This window comes from Rhinolophus sinicus, chromosome 2 (assembly GCF_057876585.1).
Source record: "Rhinolophus sinicus isolate RSI-liver-muscle chromosome 2, RSI-T2T, whole genome shotgun sequence".
NCBI classification, from domain to species: Eukaryota; Metazoa; Chordata; class Mammalia; order Chiroptera; family Rhinolophidae; genus Rhinolophus; species Rhinolophus sinicus.
This window is the reverse complement of record NC_142502.1, coordinates 146154480-146178303: the sequence shown is the minus strand read 5'-3', so window position 1 is coordinate 146178303 and position 23824 is coordinate 146154480. Positions and strand designations below refer to the sequence as shown.

Genomic DNA, 23824 nt, shown 5'->3' with positions numbered 1-23824 from the left:
AAGACATAAAACTCCTGAGTCAGAGACAAAGGACGTTATTACTCACAGCATGAGCAGTGGCATATTTATGTCAGTTCCTTTGCAACCAAGTCCCATAGGAATGACATGAATGGTCGTATGGTTGCTGCATACACAGCGGGTTTATATCACAGCTAAAGAACATTGCACTTGGGAAATCCACTACTTTTATAGCAATCATGAAACAAGCCTGCTCTGTGTCCCAGAAGGAGATACTACCTCATGCTTAAAGGCTGCTTGCTTTTCTGTGAAGAATGACCTGATAAAGAGCAGTCAGGACTTCTCATTTTTGGATAACCCAGGAAGATGTGTAGGAGCATGAGAGATGTGCAGAGGAATGTCTACCAGAGGGAGACACCTGATGGTGTCCCACAGGTCCCTTAGGCTCTGTTCACTTTTTTTTTCCTTTCTGTTCCTTAGATGCTGTAATTTAAATTGTTCTGTGTTCAAGTTCACTGATTGTTCTGCTTGCTCAAACCTACCTTTGATTCCCTCTAGTGAATTTTTCATTTCGGTTATTGTACTTTCATCTCTTGAATTTGTTTTTGGTTTCTTTTTAGGTTTTCTCTTTATTGATATTTCCATTTTGTTCACATATTATTTACCAAATCTCTGGAGGGAAAATAACTTTCTAGAGAGATTATTTGAAGAAATAATGGCTGAAAACTTCCCAAGTTTGATGAAAGATATAAACACCAAGATCAATTATCCAAATAGGAAGAACTCAAAGAGATACACACCAAGACACAATCTAAGCAAAATGTTGAAAGACAAAGACAAAAAGAATTTCGAAATCAGCAAGAGAGAAGTGACTTGTCATATGCACGGAATCCTCAAAAAGATTATTAGCAGGTTTCTAATCAGAAACTTTGGAATACACAATGCAGTGAGCCACTAGTATTCAAAATACTAAAAGAAAAGTACTGTCAATTAAAAGTTCTATATCTGGCAAAATTGTTTTTCAAAAGTGAGAAGATCACCATGTATGGCCAGAGAAAGGCACAGGCTCAACAAAGACTTGTAAAGACCCTAAGTTTATACCTCAGGCTGATCCATGGCATGGAGACAGCCTTAAACAATTTTTAAAAAAGAAAAAGAAAAAAACCTAAAGAAGGGGTCATTCCCCATTAAATGGACTTGACACCCTTGTTGAAAATCATTTGACCAACTATGCACATTATTACACTCAAATATCCAGTTTTGAACAAAAAAAAATCACAAGGAATACAAAGCAATGGGAAAGTATGGCCTATTCATCTGAAAAATTAAGGCGTAATATGTTTTCTTTTTCTTTTAAAAATAATTTCATATTTTATTTACTGTTTTAATGCTTTCCTCTATCTACAATATATTTCAGTGACTGGCTGAATTAAGATTCTGAATTATTATTCTAACATCATTTCCTGAATAGTATTTCATTGTTCTGCGATGCTTCATTTTCTTGACTTTTTTCACATCTTCTTTTTCATCTTTGAGTATCTGTAAGACATTTGTTTTCAAGTATTGGTCTAGTAAGTGTATCATGTGTTCCTTCTCAGGGATAGTTTCTATTGGTTATTTTTTCCCTTTATTGCATATTAAATTTTATTTAAGTGTATATGTATGTCTGAATAAGATCATGTTCATGTCTGGGCTGGACATTTTGCTTCAGTGACACACTTGTGCTTAAAAAGAAAGACTTAAATTACTAAAATCAGAAGGGAAAGTGTGGAGATTACTACCAATTCTAGAGAAATAAAAAGGATCATAAGATAGTACTTTGAATGCCAAAAAACTGGATAACCTAGATGAAATGGAAAAGTTCCTAGAAACGCAAAACCTACCAAGGCTGAATCATAAAGAAACACAAAACCTGAACAGACCTATAGTTCATAAGGACATTAAACCAATCATCAAAAATGTCCCAACAAAGAAAAGCCCTGGACCTGATGGCTTCACTGTGGAACTCTACCAAACATTTAAAGAAGAAAAACATATTCTCCGAGTTTTCCCAAAAATTGAAGAGGAGGGAACACTCTCTAATTCATTCTAAAGGCCAGCATTGCCCTGATACCAAAGACAGAGATACTACAAGAAAAGGAAACTACAAAGCAATGTCCCTCATAAACACTGATGTACGAATTATCCACAACATACCAGCAAACTGAATTCAGAAGCATATTAAAAGAATTATACATCATGACCAAGTAGGATTTATTCCTGGAATGCAAGGATGGTTTGACATATGAAAATTGATCAATACTACATTAATACAATGAAAGATAAAAATCACATAATTATCTCTAGATATAGAAAAAGCATTTGACAAAATTCAACATGCTTTCATGGTAAAAAAACAAACAAAAAAACAAAACACTCAATCAATTAGGAATAGACAAACTACCCCAAGGTAATAAAAGCCATATATGAAAAACCCATGGTGAATATTATACCCAACAGTGAAAGACTGAAAAGTTTTCCTCTAAAGGCAGGAGTAAAGCAAGGATGCCCACTCTTGCCACTTCTATTCAACATAGTACTGGAAGTCTTAGCTAGAGCAGTTAGGCAAGAAAAAGAAATAAAAGGCATCCAAATTGGTGTAAAAGAATTAAGATTTCTCTGTGCACAAGTGATATGATCATATATATAGAAAACCCTAAGGAATCCACCAAAAATCTGTTAGAGCTAGTGAGTTCAGCAAAGCATACAAAGTCAACACAAAAATCACTTGCATTTCTATCACTAACAGTGTCCAATCTAAAAAGGAAGTTAAGAAAACAGTTTCATTTAGAATCATATCAAAAAGAATAAAATACTTAGGAATTAACTAATATGTTAGCATTACAGCATCAGGAATGCAGCACCATATCCATGCCCTCCCCCTTGTCCTCATGAGCTATTCAGTTATAAGGTGACAAGACCAGGCCGGTAAGTGTAGACCACACTGGTTTATAAAATACAGGAGCTTGTAACAGCCCATACTTACAACTATTGTATCCCTCCAGGGACACATTTCACTGCAAGAATCACACTATGCACAGGGAAGCTGTGGCCTTTGTTTTTCAGTAGGCATTTATAGTTTATTGACAGGCTTCCAAGTTTACATGCAGTTCACCAAGCTGGGATCATTTCAACAATAAATAGTGTTGCCTGGTAACATCTGACATTTCACATTATTCTTAATTCAATATATTTCCCTGGAAATGTTTTTAACTCGAGGTCATTTCCTCATGAAAAAAGGGTTTAGATCTGTTGATTAAACCTTTCCCTGGGGGGTGGGGAGGAGAAATTGGTATCTTTACAATACTCAGTCTTCTAATCCATGAATATGGTATATGTCTCCATCTTTTTAGGGTTCTTTTATTTTCTCACAATAAAATGTGATAGTTGTTTTTTTCTTAATAGCAGTCATGTACGTTATTTGTAGGTTTATTCCTTAGTACTTGATATCTCTAGGCCTCTACTATGAGTGGTCTTAAAATTTTTAATTTTTGACTGCTTTAGTTGGTGTACAGGAATGCAGTTGGTTTTGTACATTGTGTTGTGTATCTAGCAGCCTCATTAAATGCTCTTGTTAATTTTAATTATCTGTAGATTCTTTTGCATTTTCTATATACTTAAATTATTTGAAAATATTGGCAGTTTTACAATTTTGTTTCTTTTCCAGTATTTATACCCATATATCCTTTTCTGGCCCTAATGTAATAGCTAGGACCTCCAATATAATATTGAATAAAAGTGGTGATAGAATCTCAATCTCAAAGAGGAAACTAAATGTTTCACAATTGTAGTATCTGCTGGAGGCTTTTTTCAAGTTAACGAATCGTCTATTACTACTAGTTTGCTAAGATTATAGAATATAAATGGATCTTAAATTTTACTAAATGCTTTTCAGCACTGATTTAGGTGATCTACGTATTTAAAACTTTTTTCCTGTAATCTCTTAATATAGCAAGTTACTTCAATAGATTTGCTAATGTTAAGTCAATGTGTATTACTGGGATAAATCCAGTTTGTTCAGTTTATAAATTGCCAGATTCAGTATGTTAGTATTTTCGTTAAGACTTTTGTCTCTATATTCAGGACAGATTTTCCTATAATTTTGCTTTACACTATTGAGTTTTTGTATAAAGATTTGCTAGGATCATTAGATGAGTTGGGGAATAAACCTATTTTTCTCTTCTCTGGAAGAATTTATATAATGTTGGAAACATTTCTTCCTTGAATGTTTGGTGGAAATTATCAGTGAAGTCAATTAGAATTTTGTTTATACGAAAGTTTTTGATTACTAATTGAGTTTCTTTAAAGTTATAAAACTATCCAAGTTTTCTATTTCTTCTAGGTATACTTTTCTAGGAAATTTACTTCCCTCTATTTATCTTGATCAGTCACAACTAGAGGCTTAATTGATTTTGCCCTTTCAACATTTGACTTTGTTTATCCTTTTTGTTGTATGCTTATTTTCTATCTCATTTTTTTTTGGTTCTCATTTTTGTTGTATTTTTTCTACTTTTGAGGGTGGAGGGGCTCATATTGCTTTTTGGGAGCCTACCAAAGTGCAGCTCTACCTCTCAACTCACTATTCCAGATCACCCATTACAGAAGCAGCACTGAGAGCTTTGTTCACTCTCTAGTTTTCTACTCTCTTCAGGTCTTGGCTTGAGGATAGTTGTTTGATGTTTTCTAAAAAATATTTTGTTTAGCTTTTTAGAAGTTATGTTCAGGTGGTAGTCCTACTTTATGTAAGCAGAAGTTCTTCCCAATATTTTTAAAATTACAATGTGATCTTACTGATTGTCTAATAGTCAAATAAGAAATCTGGTACAGATGTAAGTGATCTTGTTCTCACTTTTACTGTTGTGTGGGGCTTACCAAATGTTAAGATTTATCCAAAATTCCCTTAACCATTTGCAATAATTTGCGATAATTGGGCAAAGGCTCTGAAGAGCAGCAATAGGGAGACCAAAATGTTCTACAGCTTTGGCAATGGTAGTAGTGTATGTATATCTTATCACTCTGGATGTAATTAATTTTAGTTCCAATTCTAACCAGTAATCTAAAATCCAACAGAATGGGCAAAGTTTTTTATTAACATTATACTTCTAGGGTTTAAATTGTTTGGATCAGTTGCCTGTTTTGAATTTATTAATTTGCATACATGGAGCAGTGATCTAAGCTCTGAGAAAGTTAGGAAGTTGAGACAATTCCTAGTTTTAAGAGTTTCTGCTAAAGTCCTAAATACGAATTAATTATCTTGAAACATGAAATGTATGTGTTTAAGAGCACAGACTCTGGAGTGCGAACACCTAGGTATAGATTCTAAGTTTTTTTGTAGAGGGATGAACTGAACATATTATAGTAAAAATACTATAAGAGAGACACAAAGTCAAAAGAACATTGAAGGGCCAGCCCGGTGGGTCAGGCGGTTGGAGCTCCATGCTCCTAACTCCAAAGGCTGCTGGTTCAATTCCCACATGGGCCAGTGAGCTCTCAACCACAAGGTTGCCAGTTCAACTCCTCGAATCACGCAAGGGATGATGGGCTCCCCCCCCGCAATTAAGATTGAACATGGCACCTTGAGCTGAGCTGCCGCTGAGCTCTCAGATGGCTCAGTTGGTAGGAGTGTGTCTTCTCAACCACAAGGTTGCTGGTTCAACTCCTGCAAGGGATGGTGGGCTGCACCCCCTGCAACTAGCAGCGGCAACTGGACCTGGAGCTGAGCTGTGCCCTCCACAACTAAGACTGAAAGGACAACAACTTGATTTGGGAAAAAAGTCCTGGAAGTACACACTGTACCCCAATAAAATCCTGTTCCCCTTCCCCAATAAAATGAAAAAAAAAAAAAAAAAAAAGGAACATTGAAAAGGGCTCTGACTGCCTGGGAGTTGGGAAGAACTTTCATGTGGGAGATGGCAATTGAACTTAATCTTGATAGTGGGGTGGAATTGTAGCAGTTGTACTTGGGACAGAAGATATTCCAAGTGGGGTGACAATCTGTATGATCAAAGCTTGAAAATAGGAGAACTAGGGGCTAGGTAGGAAAGCAAAGAGAGTGGTGAATCATCCTAGAGAGTAGATATGTTGAAAAAGATTTGTCAGTTCTCAGAAGTATTTTGACATTTTGTATGTTCTTGAAAGCCATTAGGGTCTTTGACCTGTGTTTTTAGAAGATTGTTACTATGACAGTTGTTCAGATAAAGGGAGAATTTGGAAGAAGGAAGACCTATTAGGAAGATTTTGCAATAGCCTTGGCAAAGAAGCCTTTTGCAAAGAAGTTAGATTGCAAAAACATTCCAACAGCAGGATCAAAATTGCCCATGAATTAGATAGTAAGGGTGAAGGAGTTCAAAACTGATTCTGAGATTAAATGTCTAGACAATTGGTACAATAGCAGTATCATTTGCAAATATAATGAAAATGAAGCAGGTCATTAAAAAAGATTATAATTGTGGTTTTGAACATAAATTGAGTTTGAATTTTATATGGCAGGAAGGACGGCCAGTGGGAAATGTCAACTTGAGATAGTTTGAACTATAAATGTGTATTTGGGAATCATCTGCATGGAAGTGAAAGTTGGAATCCTGGGAGTGAATCAGCTCAAAGTGTGGAGAGAGAACTATTTAGAGCAATACCTAGAAGAATATGTGCTTGTCTCAGTGGAAAAAGGGAGACAGCAAAAGAGAAAGTAACTCTAGTTAAAAGGGTAGAGCAGGAAAAAAATTGAATTGAAATTTCTTGAAGCTATTAAAATTTAGCAAATTTTGTAGCAAGTTATTTGACTAGGTTTTCTGAAAAAAAGATCATGCTGCCACTGTTAACAAGAATACCTAGGTGGCCTGGGCAGCCAGATGGCTCAGTTAGTTAGAATGCGAGCTCTGAACGACAGGGTTGCTGGTTCGATTCCCAGATGGGCCAGTGAGCTGCGCCCTCCACAACTAGATTGAAGACACTGAGCTGTCGCTGAGCTTCCGGAGGGGTGGCCGGATGGCTCAGTTGGTTAGAGAGCAAGCTCTGAACAACAAGGTTGCTGGTTCAATTACCGCATGGGATGGCGAGCTGTGCCCCCTGCAACTAAAGATCGAAAACAGCAACTGGACTTGGAGCTGAGTTTTGCCCTCCACAGATACATTGAAGGACAATGACTTGCAGCTGATGGGCCCTGGAGAAACACACTGTCCCCCAATATTCCCCAATAAAATTTATGAAAAACAAGAATACCTAGGTGACCTTACTATCTTTAATATGTAATATGCTATATTAACAGAAATAATATATTAAAATTATCTATATTGGAACATAGAACTATTAAGTAAAACAGTGGTCTCAAGTCCTATTTCTTCTCTACTGCCACCACTTCAAACTGGCTGTATAATCATGATGGTTGACACTTAACTGTCATTCTCAAGCTGTGATCAGTGCAGTTTCGTTCACATAGTGGCTGATTTAGAGAGAACTGGTAGGATCACCTAGCCGAGCAGACTGATCATTCTAATCATAAAGTTTTAATTAGAATGGCTTTTATAAATTTCCTTTCTGAGGGCATAAAAAGGACAACTGTAATATCCGTGCTTTACTTTCCCAGCATATTAAGTAGAGGTGCCTTCTATACATCTGATCATTGCAGAAATACAAGAAAGAATTTGTAAAGTGTTATTCCAACTTTTGAAAGTTTGTTTTTATGCTTAATGGCCAGATTTTGGTGTCTTCCTTTCTTTGGAAAGCAATCAATTACAGTCATTCCAAGCTTCTTTTTTCACCAAACCCATAAATAGATACATTGCCAAGAATTCCAAGTACCCCATTTTGCACATAGAGTATCAAGATTATCTTCTTAAAGCCTTGTATGCAAAATAAATTTTTCAGTATCTTGAAGAAATTGATGGCCTTTGAAGTTTTCAAAACGGTGTGCCATACATTGTGCTAAGTGTTTTGCATGAATTCATTCATTTAGCAGTATTTACTGGGTGCCTACTATATGCCAGAAATTGTTTTGAACAGTTGGGATAGGGTAATAAACAAAACGAAAATCCCTGCCCACATAACCCTTTTGTTTAGTGAGGATGGACAGGTAATAATCATATTTTGGTAATAACCAAAATAAAATGTATGGACCATAAAAAGATGATAAGTACTGTGGTAAAAAACAGCAAGGTGAGTCAGGAGTACCGAGTTCCTGACTTTGGTGATGAAGATTGATCGCATTATTAAATAAAGTGGTCAGAACAGGCCTACTGGAGACGATTGCATTGGAGTTAACCATGCAGATATCTGTGAGGATAGCATCCAGGCAACTGAAACAATCTGTGCAGAGACACTAACGTGGGACCGATGTCTGGAGTATGGAAGGAATAGCAAAGAGGTCAATATGGTTCCAAGTGATTGAAGGAGAGGGTGGTAATGAGCATAATGGGCAGGAGGAGAGGGAGGCAGATCTCGTTACTACAGCAACACTCTAAGTACCATTACAATCCCCATTTTATAGACGAGGAAACTGAGACAGAAAGTAAAGGTGGCAACCTGCCACATTTACTACAAAATCAGGAGTTGGCAATAGCAAGAAACAAGCAGTTTCATCCATTTATATACTGAAGGTTTCAAAATGATTTAACTGCTTATTTCTTTATGACCCTCTTCAAAATATTAGATAAAAGGTCAACTTTCTGAAGTGGATGATTCATTGAACAATGGCTGTACTTCAATTTTTTTCTTTCTCTGTAACCAACATGACCATTTATTGGGCTTGTAATTTCATCAATGTTTCTTCAATATGTATGACTTCTTTTTTCTTAGCAGTGCAGTAAGTATCCCTGTAAAATGTTTTAGTACAAGGGTTTTGTGTTAAGGTAAATCCAAAGTTTAGTTCTTCTAGCCTTTTCATATTGAGCCTCCTTAGAAATAATCATAATGATGTGTTTTCCTTAACTTTCAAGTACAGAAAGCCGCTGTAGATTGTAACATAGTGATGATGACATTTGTACATTACCTATGTATGTTCTGATGATTAGAATGAATCAATGTAATGGTAGTTTCAGATCATCTGGCCCATGTATATGCTACTCATGCTGGAATGAATCAATGCTTTAATAATATAATTTGATACAGAAAATATTTCTTTTAGTTTTTTAAAATTAAATTTTTTGAGGTAACATTGGTTCATAACATTATATGAATTTCAGGTGTACAACATTATAATTTGATATCTGTATACTCTATTGCATGCTCACCACCCAAAGTCTAGTTTCTTTCCAATACCATATATTTGACCTCCTTTACCCAGTTTGCCTTCCCTCCACCCCCTTTCCTCTGGTAACTACCATTCAGTTGTTTCTATCTATGAGTTTATTTTTGTTTGTTTTGTTAGTTTGTCTGTTACTTTTTGTTTTCTATTTTACATCATACAGTTTTTGTCCTTTTCCATTTGATTTATTTCACTTAGCATAATACTTTCAAGATCCATCCATGCTGTCACAAATGGCAACATTTCGTCTTTTTCATAGCTGAGTAGTATTCGTGTGTGTGTGTGTGTGTGTGTGTGTGTGTGTGTGTGTATACCACGTCTTTATCTAATCTGTTGATGAACACTTAGGTTTCCATGTCTTGGCTATTGTAAATAATCCTGCAATGAACATAGATGTTCATACATCCTTATGATTAGTGTATTCAGATTTTTTTGGTATGTCCCAGAAGAGGAATTGCTGTATCAGAAAAATATTTCAATAAAGACAATCATTTAAATAATAGAAAAATTTAAGAAAAAAATTTTTTTCGTGCCCAGTTCATTGATCCCCTAGCTCATCCATAGACCATTCTCACTCCACTTCCACGTTAAGTGACTAGAGGGATTTGAAAGTCACCATTAGGTGAAAAGGTATTTAGTAGTTCATTTTTATAGATGTTAGGTTAATATTTAAGAAAGCTGTTATTTATTCTAGAGTAAATATTTTACTATATTGGGAATTCCATTTTTACCTACATATTCATACTAAATAGATTTGATCCAAATTTGTTGACTTTTGTAACCTGTGAATTTTTCAGCGTTGACTTTGTATAGGTGATGATTTAAAGAAAAACACTTTGCTGTATTCATGGTTGTTTATATAACTTTTTAATCTGACAGTTAATAAAAAATAAATTACGTGTTTCTTAGTGGCTTCTCTGAGGAGCAGTGAATGCATAAATCATATTATGTGGGGTTGATTTAATTGTTTAGCACTAACATGCTTTTGTCAAGTGGGGGCATCATTGGTCTTTCTTAAGTAAGCTGTGTGGCAAGAATGGTTTGCTTATTAACCTTAAATGATATTAAGGTAAATAATTATTCTCCTTTCACCTTATTTTAGAGGGTCTCTTTAATGTCAATAGCCAGCACTCTTAATTGATAGCAAGATTTGAAGTCCAGAAATATTTAGTAGTTTTCTTTTTAAGTTTTCAGTTGTATCAGCCTCTAAAGTTAACATCACAAAATGTGGTTGTTTTTCAGTAAAAGGAAATGTCATGATTTTAAGAATAAATGTTTTAAGATAAAAATTTTATTACGTAGTCTAGTTTTGTTGTCGTCGTTGTTGTAAGTATATGATCAAGTATATGCTTAAGATTTAACACACACACACACACACACACACACACACACACCCCAACTGACCTAATATTCTAAAGCTGCTATTAGTGATAATAAGAAAATATTTTGAGCAAATCCAATTTACATACTGTTGTGTGCTGTTGCTAACAACATCTGCCTGTTGGTGATAACTCTAAATTTGTTCTGCCATTATTAAATTTATATAAGAAGTGTGTTTGATTATGATTATCATTGTGCTATCTAAAATGTATGTGATAACTGTATTTAAAAAACTTACTATAATTTTGATCTTTCCATTACTAACAACTTGTACTAGAGTTAGACTTCCAAATATATTATTCTTTAGTCAAAAAGGAACTATATTTATACCTGATTGCATTTGGGGAAAATTTTTTAGGGTGTAACGTGTTTAAATACTTTAATATAATGTTGCCATCAATATAGCTCTTGGCCTGTTCTTATGTATAAGTTTAAAATCTTTCATATCTATATCTTGTCAGGCAAATGCCATAGGCTAAAACTGAAGATAATAGCTTAAGATTCATCTCTCTTTCTTGGAGGTTACAATTGTCTTGAATTGACTGTTTTGAAGGACCTATGCTGACATCAAAGAGTTCCAAATGCTCTAGTAAGGTCAATTAATGTTAATTTTCATCTTCCATTAGATTATTTTAATGGTTTCTTCTTTTTTGTTTTTTTCTAGCCAAGTCCTATACCAAGTCCTGTTCTGGGGCGAAAGCCAAATGCTAGTCAGTCGTTGCTTGTATGGTGCAAAGAAGTTACAAAAAACTACAGGGGAGTGAAAATCACCAATTTTACTACATCGTGGAGAAATGGCTTATCTTTTTGTGCAATATTACACCACTTTAGACCAGATTTAATGTAAGTAGAAAATTTTCCATTCCCTATAAATACTTTGTAAATAATAGACAGCTTTTGAAAAAATAAAATAATTTCTTAACACATGTCCTGAAATACTTGACTTTCTATTTCTTTTTATTACCCACACCTCCTCTTTTTAAGAGAAGTGTATGCCAGAAAGAAAAGTTCTTCCTTCTTGATACCTAAAAAGTCTTTACTGTTTTGTTAAAAATTATTTTTCTCCTTAATCTCATACAAAGAACTGACTTCAAATTATTGTGAAAATTGGGTGTGTTAAATGAAATGAGACAAGTAAGTCTGTAGCTCTTTGTATAGTGACAACAAGGGATTGATTACCTCATAGTAGATTTGGTTGTCAAGGCTAGTCTCTGGGCCCCTGCCTTAACTTCTCTTTTAGATGGAAGGCTTCAGGCAGTGAAACATGTAGTCACTGTGTTTATTTATTCATTTCCTTAATTTTCCACACTATTTGTTTTGTTGATTGAATTGCTGTGAAATTGCTAGTTACTGTTTGGTATTATTGAGTGTCAAATTTTTAGATTCAGTTTGTTTTTAAAACAGGTGTTTTATCAAATACTGTATATACCTACTGTGCCATTTTCTCCCTCAGTGACTACAAGTCTCTGAATCCTCAAGATATTAAAGAGAATAACAAAAAGGTAAGAATTGCCAAGAAAAAAATACGTACTTTCAATTTTTGCTTCTCCGCAGGCTTCTATTAATTTGGGGAAGTGAGGTTGTTTTGTGAGGTCATAACTTATGCCGCTCACAGAACACAGTCTGCTTCCTGCAGTTAAAATAGGATGCATGGTTTATTCTAGTTTGTCACGGCCTTTCAAGATCACAAGTGCCAGACTGGCATCAGATTTTATTATGTGTATGAACTTCATTAAATTAAATATTTGTTAAAGCATATTGCTTTTATTCAGGATTTACTTTTAATGGCACCCAAAGCTGTTTGTTGTGCCATACACTATTATCAGTTTAGAAAAATCGGTTGGGAGGGGATGAGGGCAAGAGCCTAAAGCCAAGAAAGAATGCGTATGTTCCTAGAAGCAAAAATATATGAACATTTGTTCCTTTTTTCATTATTTTTCATTTCCTGATAAACTGTACAGTTTTCTCCACATAATTAATTAATTAATATACTGAGGTCAGAGCTTCCCAATTGGTGTGTGGAGACTATTGATCCATTCAGCCTTCAAGGTAGCTGTGCAAACGGCTGAATTGCTAGAGCCCCAAGGGCCAGCTGACTGTGGCAACAAGCTGACTTAACTATTTACCCCAGTATGTAGTATAGTAGTACAATTTTCTGTGTGCATCATGGCATGAAAAAGGAGGGAAGAACCTAACTCAACACACAGTAGGTACTCAATTAATGTTTTGTTGTTGTTGTTGTTTTTGCACTGAATTGAATCATTCACCTGAAAAGTTAAATGACATATATCATGGTAGAACAAGAGTTCTTAACCTGGGAGCTGTGGACAGAGTTCAGAGGGTCCTTGAACATGGGTAGGGTAAAAATATGTTTTATTTTCTTAAATCGTTAACTGAAATTATCATTTCCTTCAATTATGAATTTAGGCAATAAACCACTATAGTATGAACCATACCTGACACTTTGTCACCTTTAGAATCTCAGAAATTATCATATTGCTTTACAGTTGTAAATATCTAAAAATAACCTTTTAAGCTCATCACTTCTTCAAATTTACTGCAGTTAATTTTACAGTATTCATAATTCTCCAAATTTACAGTATTCATAAAAAGAACATACGTTATTACTTCTCAAATTGAGTTTTGCTAATATTTTCAGTTTTATTTTTCAATACAATTTTTTTCTTTTGTAATTCTGTGTATTTTATACATGTAAAACATTATTCTGAGAAGGAGTTCAGTGCCAAAAGGATTCATGGGACAAAGTGATTAATAACATCTGGTCTAAATAACATCGAGTCTAAAGTTTTAATCTACTTTAAATTAGATATTTAAATCTAAATCTATTAGATAATTTAATCTACCTTAATTAGCTAAGTAAAACCACCAGTGATAAAAAGGAAAGCTTGATAGAAGACGTTCAATTAACGGGTGAGAATGTAAATGAAAATAATTTTTTACTTTTATTGATCTTTAAAACCAAAAATTTGTATTGCCATTAAAAATGTTTTATTTATTTGCACATACATGATGCTCACCTTAGGGGCATACATTTTAAAACTGTCAATTTTTTTATTGAAACATGCCACCAAAAAAGGTAATCTTAAAAAACTCAGTATAATTTTCTTTATAGAAATCACCTTTATGGTGAGCATGCTACAAAATAAGTCATTCTTTTGAATTACTTCTTGTATAATTTTGGAGAGGTTGTATCTAAGTGAAATGCCTTGTTTTTTCATCAATTAAATTATACCTTTAGATATGAAAGTTTTCTATCTGTATTTTTTTGCATTTGAATAAAATGCTAAGCTAATTTAAATGTAGATAAAAATATTATAAAATAAATCATTTTTGTAAAGTGAAACTTTCAAGTTACTGTTTGCAATTTTGAAAAGAAAACATTTTTTATTTTACCGAGCTATATATTTTTAAAGAGTATGGGGAACTTCCTTAAGGCATAAGTTACACTTCTTTACATTATTTTTTCAGGAATTTAATAATGAGCGTACCTTGGATTTACATATTACTACATAGAGATAGAGGAGAACATCCTACTGTATTGAACTTTTTTCTTAGATCTTCCAGGTCAGATAATCATGGATTTTTGGAAGGATTTTACTTTAGATGATCCTATTCTTTGAACAATTCAATTAATAATTGTTTTTATATAGTTTTCTCTTTTCATCACTTTGCAACTTCTTACCTGGTATCTACCTTGAGTATCAGTTGCTACCTGCAGATTTATTTCCGGCTTCACACAATTCTTCCTGATAACCCCATCTGCCCTTGATTGGACTTAAAGCAGCACAAGAAACAATGCCTATGTCTTAAGTTCCATGCAGATGCAGAACATAACTGAAGGGTGACTCCCCCTTACCAATTAACATCTAGGAATGAATAAGATAATTGTCTTTGAAAGACCTCTTTTTTCACCACACACTAACAGCTAAAAACACAGTAGGTGATTGACCATAGCAGAAGAGGTTAACCTATGGGAAAATTCCTTTATAAAGTCTTGACCTCACTTACAAGAAACCTGGTTTGTTTTTAAATGTTTTTTTAGTGTAATTAGTGTGCATAAAATGAATTGATACATGAAGCAGAACACCAGCAGGAGATTCCCCACAAGGAAGCGAATCATTTTCCCAGGTCTGTAAAAAGTGCTGAATAAAAAAGGTATTTACCTGTGACATCTGATCTTAGCCAATATGTCAGTGTTTTAGATAATTGGGAAATGTTTAGAATACTGCCTGTGGTGCTTTTCCTGATGGTCTGCAATTGATGTCTGTCAATCAAGTTGTCAAGACACAAGAAGAGGAAAATGACTTTAATTTTCCTAAAAGATGTAAAATAACAAACAGGCCTAAACATGCACACCAACTGAGCCATTCTCTCAAGTAAATATTTTGAGGTCCCTATATTATGAAATATAGTGCTGTGAAAATTGAAGAGGTTTTAATATTGCAATTTATGTTTCATTTTCTTTCTAACTTATTCCACAACATTTATTCAACTACAGAAAGGACACAAGACAAGGATTAAATTCAAAGGTAGAAATACACATTTTAACATGTAAGTGCAAAAGACTGATTGCTTCTGAATTGTAATATGATTTCCTCACATTTCTTTTAAGAAAAGCTTTGAGTTATGAGCCTACATCTAGGTTGTTACAAAGACTAGACATTTCATATCCCAAAGCGAGAATATAACTAGATGGTCTTTACTTTTTCCAAGAGTATATCTAAACCTTTAGCCATATTTTTAATGCTTCCTAGCAACACAAAGCTGTTTTCAAGGGTTAGGTCAGGATACTAATAATTAATTGTAAATTGAGAAACAGCTTTGATTCTTCAAAACTAGAAAAACCTGATATGCCACAGTCATTTAAAGGCTAACAAAAGTAATACAATGCAGCCTCACATTTTCAACTAGGTTGTACTCCTCAAAACATTTCATTCTTTCCAAAATGGATGAAGTGAAAATGAATTCACTCGTCTAATTATGAAAATCAGTCTTAATTGGGCATTTAAAAATGTTTCCATGTTTCTAGGCTTAAATAGCACTTTCTTGTATTTTATACCAGCTAATCAAGTTCTTTAGGGATATTTATCTGTATTTTTTCTTTGCAAATCATTGCAATTACATGACCATGGAAAAGAGGGTTGATAGGAATGATAAAGCACCCCGATGAATTATTTTCTTTATACCATACATCCTTATCTTAAAAATCAATGCTAAGGTTTTTTGTTTACCTCTTATTTTTGCTTATTTTCTGTATTGAAAAAGAACATTTCCATTGTTATTAAGAACATTTTTTTTCTCTTGTATCTACCCCACTTTTACAAGTATCTGACTTGGAATTTTGTTTTGCTTATGTGGCATAATGTCAGTAATGTAATGTACACTCCTACAGCAACAACAAAAATCCATTAAAATTTTGCTATTTTTTTTATGGTAACTTAATCTTATTTATTTTTTAACTTTTTATAGTTTTTAAAAATGATTGTTATTAAAATATAGCTAACATACAATATTACGAGGTGTGATAAAAATATGGTGAATGTTTAAAAAAATTATTACAGTAAAAGATACATTGCCATTAATCTCCCTCAGAATACTCCCCCTCATTTCGAACACACTTATCCCATCGTTTTTGCACTTTCTGAAGCAGTTCTGGAAGTCCTTTTTCATGAGTGTCTTTAGTTGCATTGTCGTGACTGTCTCGATGTCCTGAATCATTTTGACTTTGGGGAAGAGCCAGAAGTCACACGGTGCCAGATCCGGTGAATAAGGTGGATGAGGACACACCGTAATGTTTTTATTTGACAGAAATTGCCATATACCAGAAGCAATGTGACACGGAGCGTTGTCATGATAGAGGATGATTTACAGCACACTTTAAAAACACACCTTCTCTCAACCGTAGCTCATACCCGACTGACTGCACCGAACAAGTTGAAACTTGTCACACACTGTTACTAAGGTTCGATGTGTTGTTTCCCATATTGAAGATCCCTGCCTTTCGTTGGATGGCACTCGGCAGCCTCATTCACCATGTTTTGTGATCACACCTGGTATATTAGTTTCAGGTGTACACCATAGTTATTCAACATTTATATACCTATCGTGTTTCCCCGAAAATAAAACTGAGTCTTATATTAATTTTTGCTCCAAAAGATGCATGAAGGCTTATGTTCAGGGGTTGTCATCCTGAAAACTCATGTTAGGGCTTATTTTCCGGTTAGGTCTTATTTTCAGGGAAACACGGTAAGAAGTGATCACCATGATAAGTTCAGCAACAATCTAACACTGTACCATGCTATCACAATATTACTGACTATATTGCCTATACTGTACATTACATCCCCATTGCTTATTTGTTTTATACCTGGAAATTTGAACCCCTTATTCCCCTTCACCTCCCCCCCATTTTAAATTTTCAATTACAGTTGACAGTATTATTTTATATTAGTTTCAGGTGCACAGCATAGTGGTTAGATGTTTATATGATTTATGAAGTAATTCCCCTGACAAGTACCCACCTGGAACCATACATAGTCATTACCACATTATTGACTATATTCCCTGTGCTTTACTTTACATCTCATGACTATTTCATAACTACCAATTTGTACTTCTTAATTCCTTCCCTTTTTTCACCCCGTCCCCCCAAGCCTCCGCCCATCTGGCAACCATCATTTGTTCCCTGCATCTATGAGTCTGTTTCAGCTTTGTTTGTTTGTTATTTCGTTCTTTATATTTTACATTTAAGTGAGATCATATGGTATTTGTCTTTCTCTGTCTGGCTTATTTTACTTAGTATAATACCATCTAGGTCCATCCATGTTGTCACAAGTGGTAAGATTTCATTCTTTTATGGCCGAGAAATATTCCATTGTATATATGTACCACATCTTTATCCCATTGTCTATTGATGGGCACTTATGTTGCTTCCATATCTTGACAATTATAAATAATGCTGCAGTGAACATAGGGGTGCATATATCTTTTTGAATTAGTGTTTGGATTTTTTCAGATAAATACCCAGAAGTGGAATTGCTGTGTCATAAGGTTGTTCTATTTTTAATTTTTTGAGGAACTTCCATAGTGGCTGTGCCAACTTGCAGTCCCACCAGCAGTGCATGAGGGTTGCCTTTTTTCCACATCCTCACCAGCACTTGTTGTTTGTTGATGTATTAATGATGGCCATTATGACTGTTGTGAGGTGATATCTCATTGTGTTTTTAATTTGCATCTTTATGATAATTAGTGATGTTGAGCATTTTTTCATATGCCTATTGGCTATCTGTATGTCGTCTTTGGAGAAATGTCTGTTCAGGTCCTCTGCCCATTTTTTAATTGCATTGTTAGATTTTTTTTTTTTTTTTGGTGTTGAGTTGTGTGAGTTCTTTATAATTTTGGTTTTTTGGGGGGGGAAGGGGAACAGGACTTTATTGGGGAACAGTGTGTACTTCCAGGACTTTTTTCCGAGTCAAGTTGTTGTCCTTTCAATCTTAGTTGTGGAGGGTGCCGTTCAGCTTCAAGTTGTCCTTTCAGTCTTAGTTGTGGAGGACGCAGCTCAGCTGTAGGTCCAGTTGTCGTTGCTAGTTGCAGGGGGCACAGCCCACTATCCCTTGTGGGAGTCAAAACCAGCAACCTTTTGGTTGAGAGGATGAGCTCCAACCAACTGAGCCATCCGGGAGCTCAGTGGCAGCTCAGCTCAAGGTGCCGTGTTCAATTTTAGTTGCAGGGGGTGCTGCCCACCATCCCTTGCGGGACTCGAGGAATCGAACTGGCAACCTTGTGGTTGAGAGCCCATGCTCCAACCAACTGAGCCATCTGGAAGGCAGCTCAGCTCAAGGTGCCGTTTTCAATCTTAGTTGCAGGGGGCGCTGCCCACCATCCCTTGCGGGACTTGAGGAATCCTTGTGGTTGAGAGCCCACTGGCCCATGTGGGAATCGAACCATCAGCCTTCAGAGTTAGGAGCATGGAGTTCTAACCATCTGAGCCACCGGGCCGGCCCTCTTTATAAATTTTGGATTTTAACCCCTTATTGGATGTGTCATTAGCGAATATCTTCTCCCATTCAGTAGGTTGTCTATCCGTTTTGTTGATGGTTTCCTTTGCTGTGCAAAACTGTTTAGTTTGATGCCCCATTTATTTTTTTTTTTTTTGCTTTCCCTTGCCTGAGGCAACATATTAGAACTTTTTTTTTGAGGTTTAATTGATATACAACATTATGTTAGTTTTGGATATACAACATAATGATTTGATATTTGCATACATTATAAAATGACTACATTAAATCTAGTTAACATTCATTATTTTAATGTTTTTAAAATGTATGGATTGTCTGAACTATTCAATATATCGTTTGTTTTTCCTTCTTTTTAAGGCATATGATGGATTTGCCAGCATAGGAATTTCCCGGTTATTGGAACCTTCTGATATGGTTTTACTAGCAATTCCTGACAAACTGACTGTTATGACTTATCTCTATCAAATAAGGGCACATTTCAGTGGCCAAGAACTAAATGTTGTCCAGATAGAGGAAAACAGCAGTAAAAGCACATACAAAGTTGGAAACTATGAAACAGATACAAACAGTTCTGTCGATCAGGAAAAATTCTATGCAGAGCTTAGTGATCTGAAACAGGAGCCTGAACTGCAACAGCCTACCAGTGGAGCGGTAGACTTCTTATCACAGGATGACTCTGTATTTGTAAATGATAGTGGGGTTGGAGAGTCAGAAAGTGAACATCAGACTCCTGATGATCATCTTAGTCCAAGCACAGCCTCCCCTTACTGTCGCAGGACTAAAAGTGACACAGAACCCCAAAAGTCCCAGCAGAGCTCTGGAAGGACTTCAGGATCCGATGACCCTGGAATATGTTACAATACAGATTCAATTCATGCGCAAGTTTTGTTAAGCAAGAAGAAACTATTGAAAGCTGAGACTTTAGAATTGAGTGATTTAGATGTTAGTGATAAGAAGAAGGATGTGTCTCCACCATTTATTTGTGAGGAGACAGAAGAGCAAAAACTTCAGACTCTAGACATCAGTGGTAATTTGGAGCAAGAAAAATTAGAGAATTCTAGATCCATAGAATGCAGACCAGATCCTGAATCACCTATCAAAAAAACAAGTTTATCTCCCACTTCTAAGCTTGGATATTCATACAGTAGAGATGCAGATCTTGCGAAGAAAAAACGTACTTCCCTGAGGCAGACAGAGTCTGTTCCAGATGCTGATAGAACCACTTTAAATCATGCAGATCATTCTTCAAAAACAGTCCAGGTAAGTGAGTTAGAATGATGTATACATATAGTTAATAAATAGTTATTCTGTTTTCTTTGTTTCTTTTTGTGTTCACAGAACACTTTAAAATGTTATAAATGATTAAAGGTGAAATATAATCCTCATTTTAGAAAAACATGATCTTCACTTAAAGTTCATCATATAATATTTAAGTATATAAATAAATTCTAATTTCAAGATTGAAGGACAGAGAATGTCAACTTTTCAAATCAAAATATTATTAATCTATAAAAACAAAATATTTTACTGTAAGAATAAGTCAAAGATATTTCACTATTTAGTAAGAAGATCATTCTGAAAATATATAATGCCAAGTTAAATATTTCCCATTTGAAACATTTTCTTCAAATATTTAGATTGAGTTGTAATTGGTATTTTCAGTCCCATTATTATTTGTGGTTAAAAATCCAAGTAACATTCAAACTTCTCTTCGTGAGGGGAATATGGCACAGATTTGACCTTATGACATTTACTGTTTTTAATTGAAACTACAGTACCATCCATTATAATATACACTGTTATTTTATGTACCACAAAGAAAGAAAAACACTGCCAATAAACTATGATACATGGTTGTCTTATCACATAGCATTTTTATTTTATGCCTGTTGAAAAAGTGCCTTTAGACTTATTCAGGCATGGGTTTTTTAATCATATAACACTCTTATGTATATATAGGAAAGAAAATTTTACACAAAATAAATTAAGGTTAATTAATTTATAATTAGAATTTAGCATCCAACTCTTCTGAATCACTGTTTGATTTAGAGTTGTTGGTATTCCTGTTTTTCCACACAGTGTTGTTCTCTGTGTCATCAAAAGTATTAGTTACAGCAGTGGTTCTCTGAGGATGATCTGGTGACTACTGAGACCCTCCAAGACTCTTTCAGAGAGTCATCAAAGTTGAAACTATTTTCACAATAATACTAGAACATTACTTACCTTTTTCACTTTCATTCTCTCACAGGTGTATAGTAGCCTTTTGTGATATCGCAACAGATCAAATATAGAAGTACATGTGAGAATCCCGCTGCTTTCTATTAAGCCACATATTAAAGAGATTTCCAAACAAATATAAAATAATGTCATTCTTCCCACTTATTTTTTGAAATAGTTTTTATTAGAATATCTCAACATCTAATGGGTTTATTATAGCTATTTCTAAAGAAATGAACAAATGAATATTTTAAAAATTTCTCAGTTTTAATTTTTAAAATAATAAACATCAATATGCAAAAGCTTTTGGGTATCCTTTATAACTAACTTCTAAGCACATAAAGGGATTCTGAAACCAAAAGTTTAAAAATCTCTGATTTATAGCATTTCTCAACAACTGTCTCTGGGATTTTCTTCTCAGTAATACTTTTTGATAATAACATTTTCTTGACTTTACTGGAAGGTCCCAACAAAAGAGTTTCAGACAATAACGTGAAGTTAAGTTCCATTCTTAAGTAGTACTGAAGTGGTTGATAACTGAAACATCAAGGAATTGCAGTCATGCCACCAAAAATATCAAGCATATGCATATGAGGCATTGACAACTATATCTTAGCTATCACCTGTATAATGGAGAGTATAAGAGGCCATCAATTTTAAGTTTTCAGAGGTGTTAAGAAAAAATGTGCATGATAGAATCAAAGAAATATAGTAGCTAACAAAACAAGCCCCTGTTCTCCTAGTCAAAAACCTCAAATCAAAGGTTTAGGACAAAAACGCTTTCAGGACATAGTAGTGTCTATACATAGCAGAGAAACAAGGAACATCTAGTGATTGACAGTTGCAGAATTTGGTGAGCCTAAGTTCTAATATCTAATGCAGATTTTTCTTATAATCCTTATTTTTAAGGTAAATGTGTTTAGTTAAATCTAGAAATTGATTAAGGTTTAAAAACTTAGAATACTCTGGACTGGAAATCAGTAAACCTAGGGTCTCATCTTGGCTTTGCCAGTGATTACCAGTGTGACATGTTAACTTGCCATTTAAATTCTTTAAATATTAATTTTCCACACACGTTAAATGAAACCATCTCTGAGAGTTCTTTTGGCTTTAAACTCTATCATGTGATTTTATTCAGATGATATAAATGGTGTACAGTAGTAAATCCATAAGGCGATAAAAGCAGCATCTATTTACAACTCTCTATGTGTGTGTTTATTGGCCATATGTTTATTGGTCAGAATTTTGCTTAGGGTAAATTAAAATTTTTTTTTGGCGAAAGTGTTGCCTGACACTAAAAGTTGTAATAGGGTATACATATTACTTCATAGGGCTTTTTAATTGTACATAGCAGTTAAATTTTAGACAATTAAAACTCAGTTTTTCTTTTTTGTACTGTATTCCATCACTTCTAAGATATACATCCTTTTACATTTAAACTTTTCTGAAATTAAGATGTTACTTACGATAGATAGTATGTTAAGAGTTTAATTGACAGTGTTCTTTCCTAGTTCTTTCCCAATAAAATAATAGTGATTCTAATAAGTGCATTAGATTAGAGGAAATTTGATAATTTAGTATGGCTGTATAGATTTAACATAGTCATGATGTTGCCCAGTTGAGTGGCTAATACATGCGATTACCATTATATATTTTACACATCTTTCTTAAACTTTACAACTCATGAGGAAAGTGGTTGAATCCTATTTTATATGTGGAAAACGGGTTTACAGAGTTGCCTAAGATCACATAATAAATGTTAAAGTTCGAATTCAAAACCAAACTTAACTGACTCCAAAGTCTATGCTCATAAACTGTAGGCTCATAGTATCTCTTTGTTTTTGACCTTAATAACACTACAACTAATCATAACTCAGATGTAAAGCAGTAAGCTTTATTGAAAGACAGTTTAGCAATGTACCTTAAGTCCCTTAAAAATGTTTATCTTGTAGATTGTAACACCAGGAATTTTTACTAAGGAGATAATCAGAAATGTATATAAGAGTTTACATAAAAGATGTTCATAACATTGTTTATGGTAATGAAAAATTATAAACAACCTAAATATGCAATAGTGTAAGACAAGTTAAAGTCTGATACATCTGTATTAACAGAATGCTAGGTAGACAATTTATCTATTTAATTTTTTTTAAATTAAAGTTTATTAGGGTGACAATTGTTAGTAAAGTTACATAGATTTCAGGTGAACAATTCTATAACACATCATCTATAAATCCCATTGTGTGTTCACCACCCAGAGTCAGTTCTCCTTGCATCACCATGTATTTGATCCCCTTTACCCTCATCTACCACCCCTCTTCCCCCTTCCCCTCTGGTAACCACTAAACTATTGTTTGTGTAGGTAGACAATTTAAAATCATCTTTTCAAAAAAATATTTAAGGACATGAAAAAATACAATAGAATACCAAATGGAAAAAAGCATGATTTTGCAGTGATTATCTCTGGCACCAGGATGGTTAATTTTATTTTTTAAATTTTTATTTTTTTATTGTGGCATAATTGACATATAATATATTTCTGTCAGTTATACAACATAATGATTCGGTATTTGTATACACTGAGAAATGATCACCCCAATAAGCCTAGTTAACATTTGTCACCATACATAGTTACAAAAAATATTTTTCTGGTGATGAGAATTTTAAGATTTTTCTTAGAACTTTCAAATATGCAATACAGTATCATTAACTGTGTTGTACATTACATCCCGATGACTTATTTATTTTATAGCTGGAAGTTTGTACTTTTTTATGACCCCGTTCACCCATTTTACCTACCTCTCACCACCAGCCTCTGGCTACTACCAATGTGTTCTCTGTATCTGTGAGCTTGTTTTTTTGTGTGTGTGTTTTTGTTGCGGGAGGGGGAGTTGGTGGGTTTTTTTCTTTGTTTTTAGATTCCACATATAAGTGAGGTCATATTGTATTTACA

At 34.3% G+C, this 23824-nt stretch overlaps 1 protein-coding gene across 10 annotated transcripts in view; it reads left to right on the top strand.

Moving 5' to 3' along the window:
- EHBP1 (EH domain binding protein 1) overlaps positions 1-23824 on the top strand; it is a 299763-nt gene that overhangs the window by 187709 nt on the left and 88230 nt on the right. For all 10 annotated transcript variants that reach the window (XM_074332041.2, XM_074332040.2, XM_019717739.3 and 7 more), the window contains 3 exons: positions 11280-11458; positions 12069-12117; positions 19012-19914. In XM_074332041.2, coding sequence (XP_074188142.1) covers positions 11280-11458; positions 12069-12117; positions 19012-19914 — 1131 coding nt within the window. The remainder of the gene's footprint in view (positions 1-11279; positions 11459-12068; positions 12118-19011; positions 19915-23824) is intronic.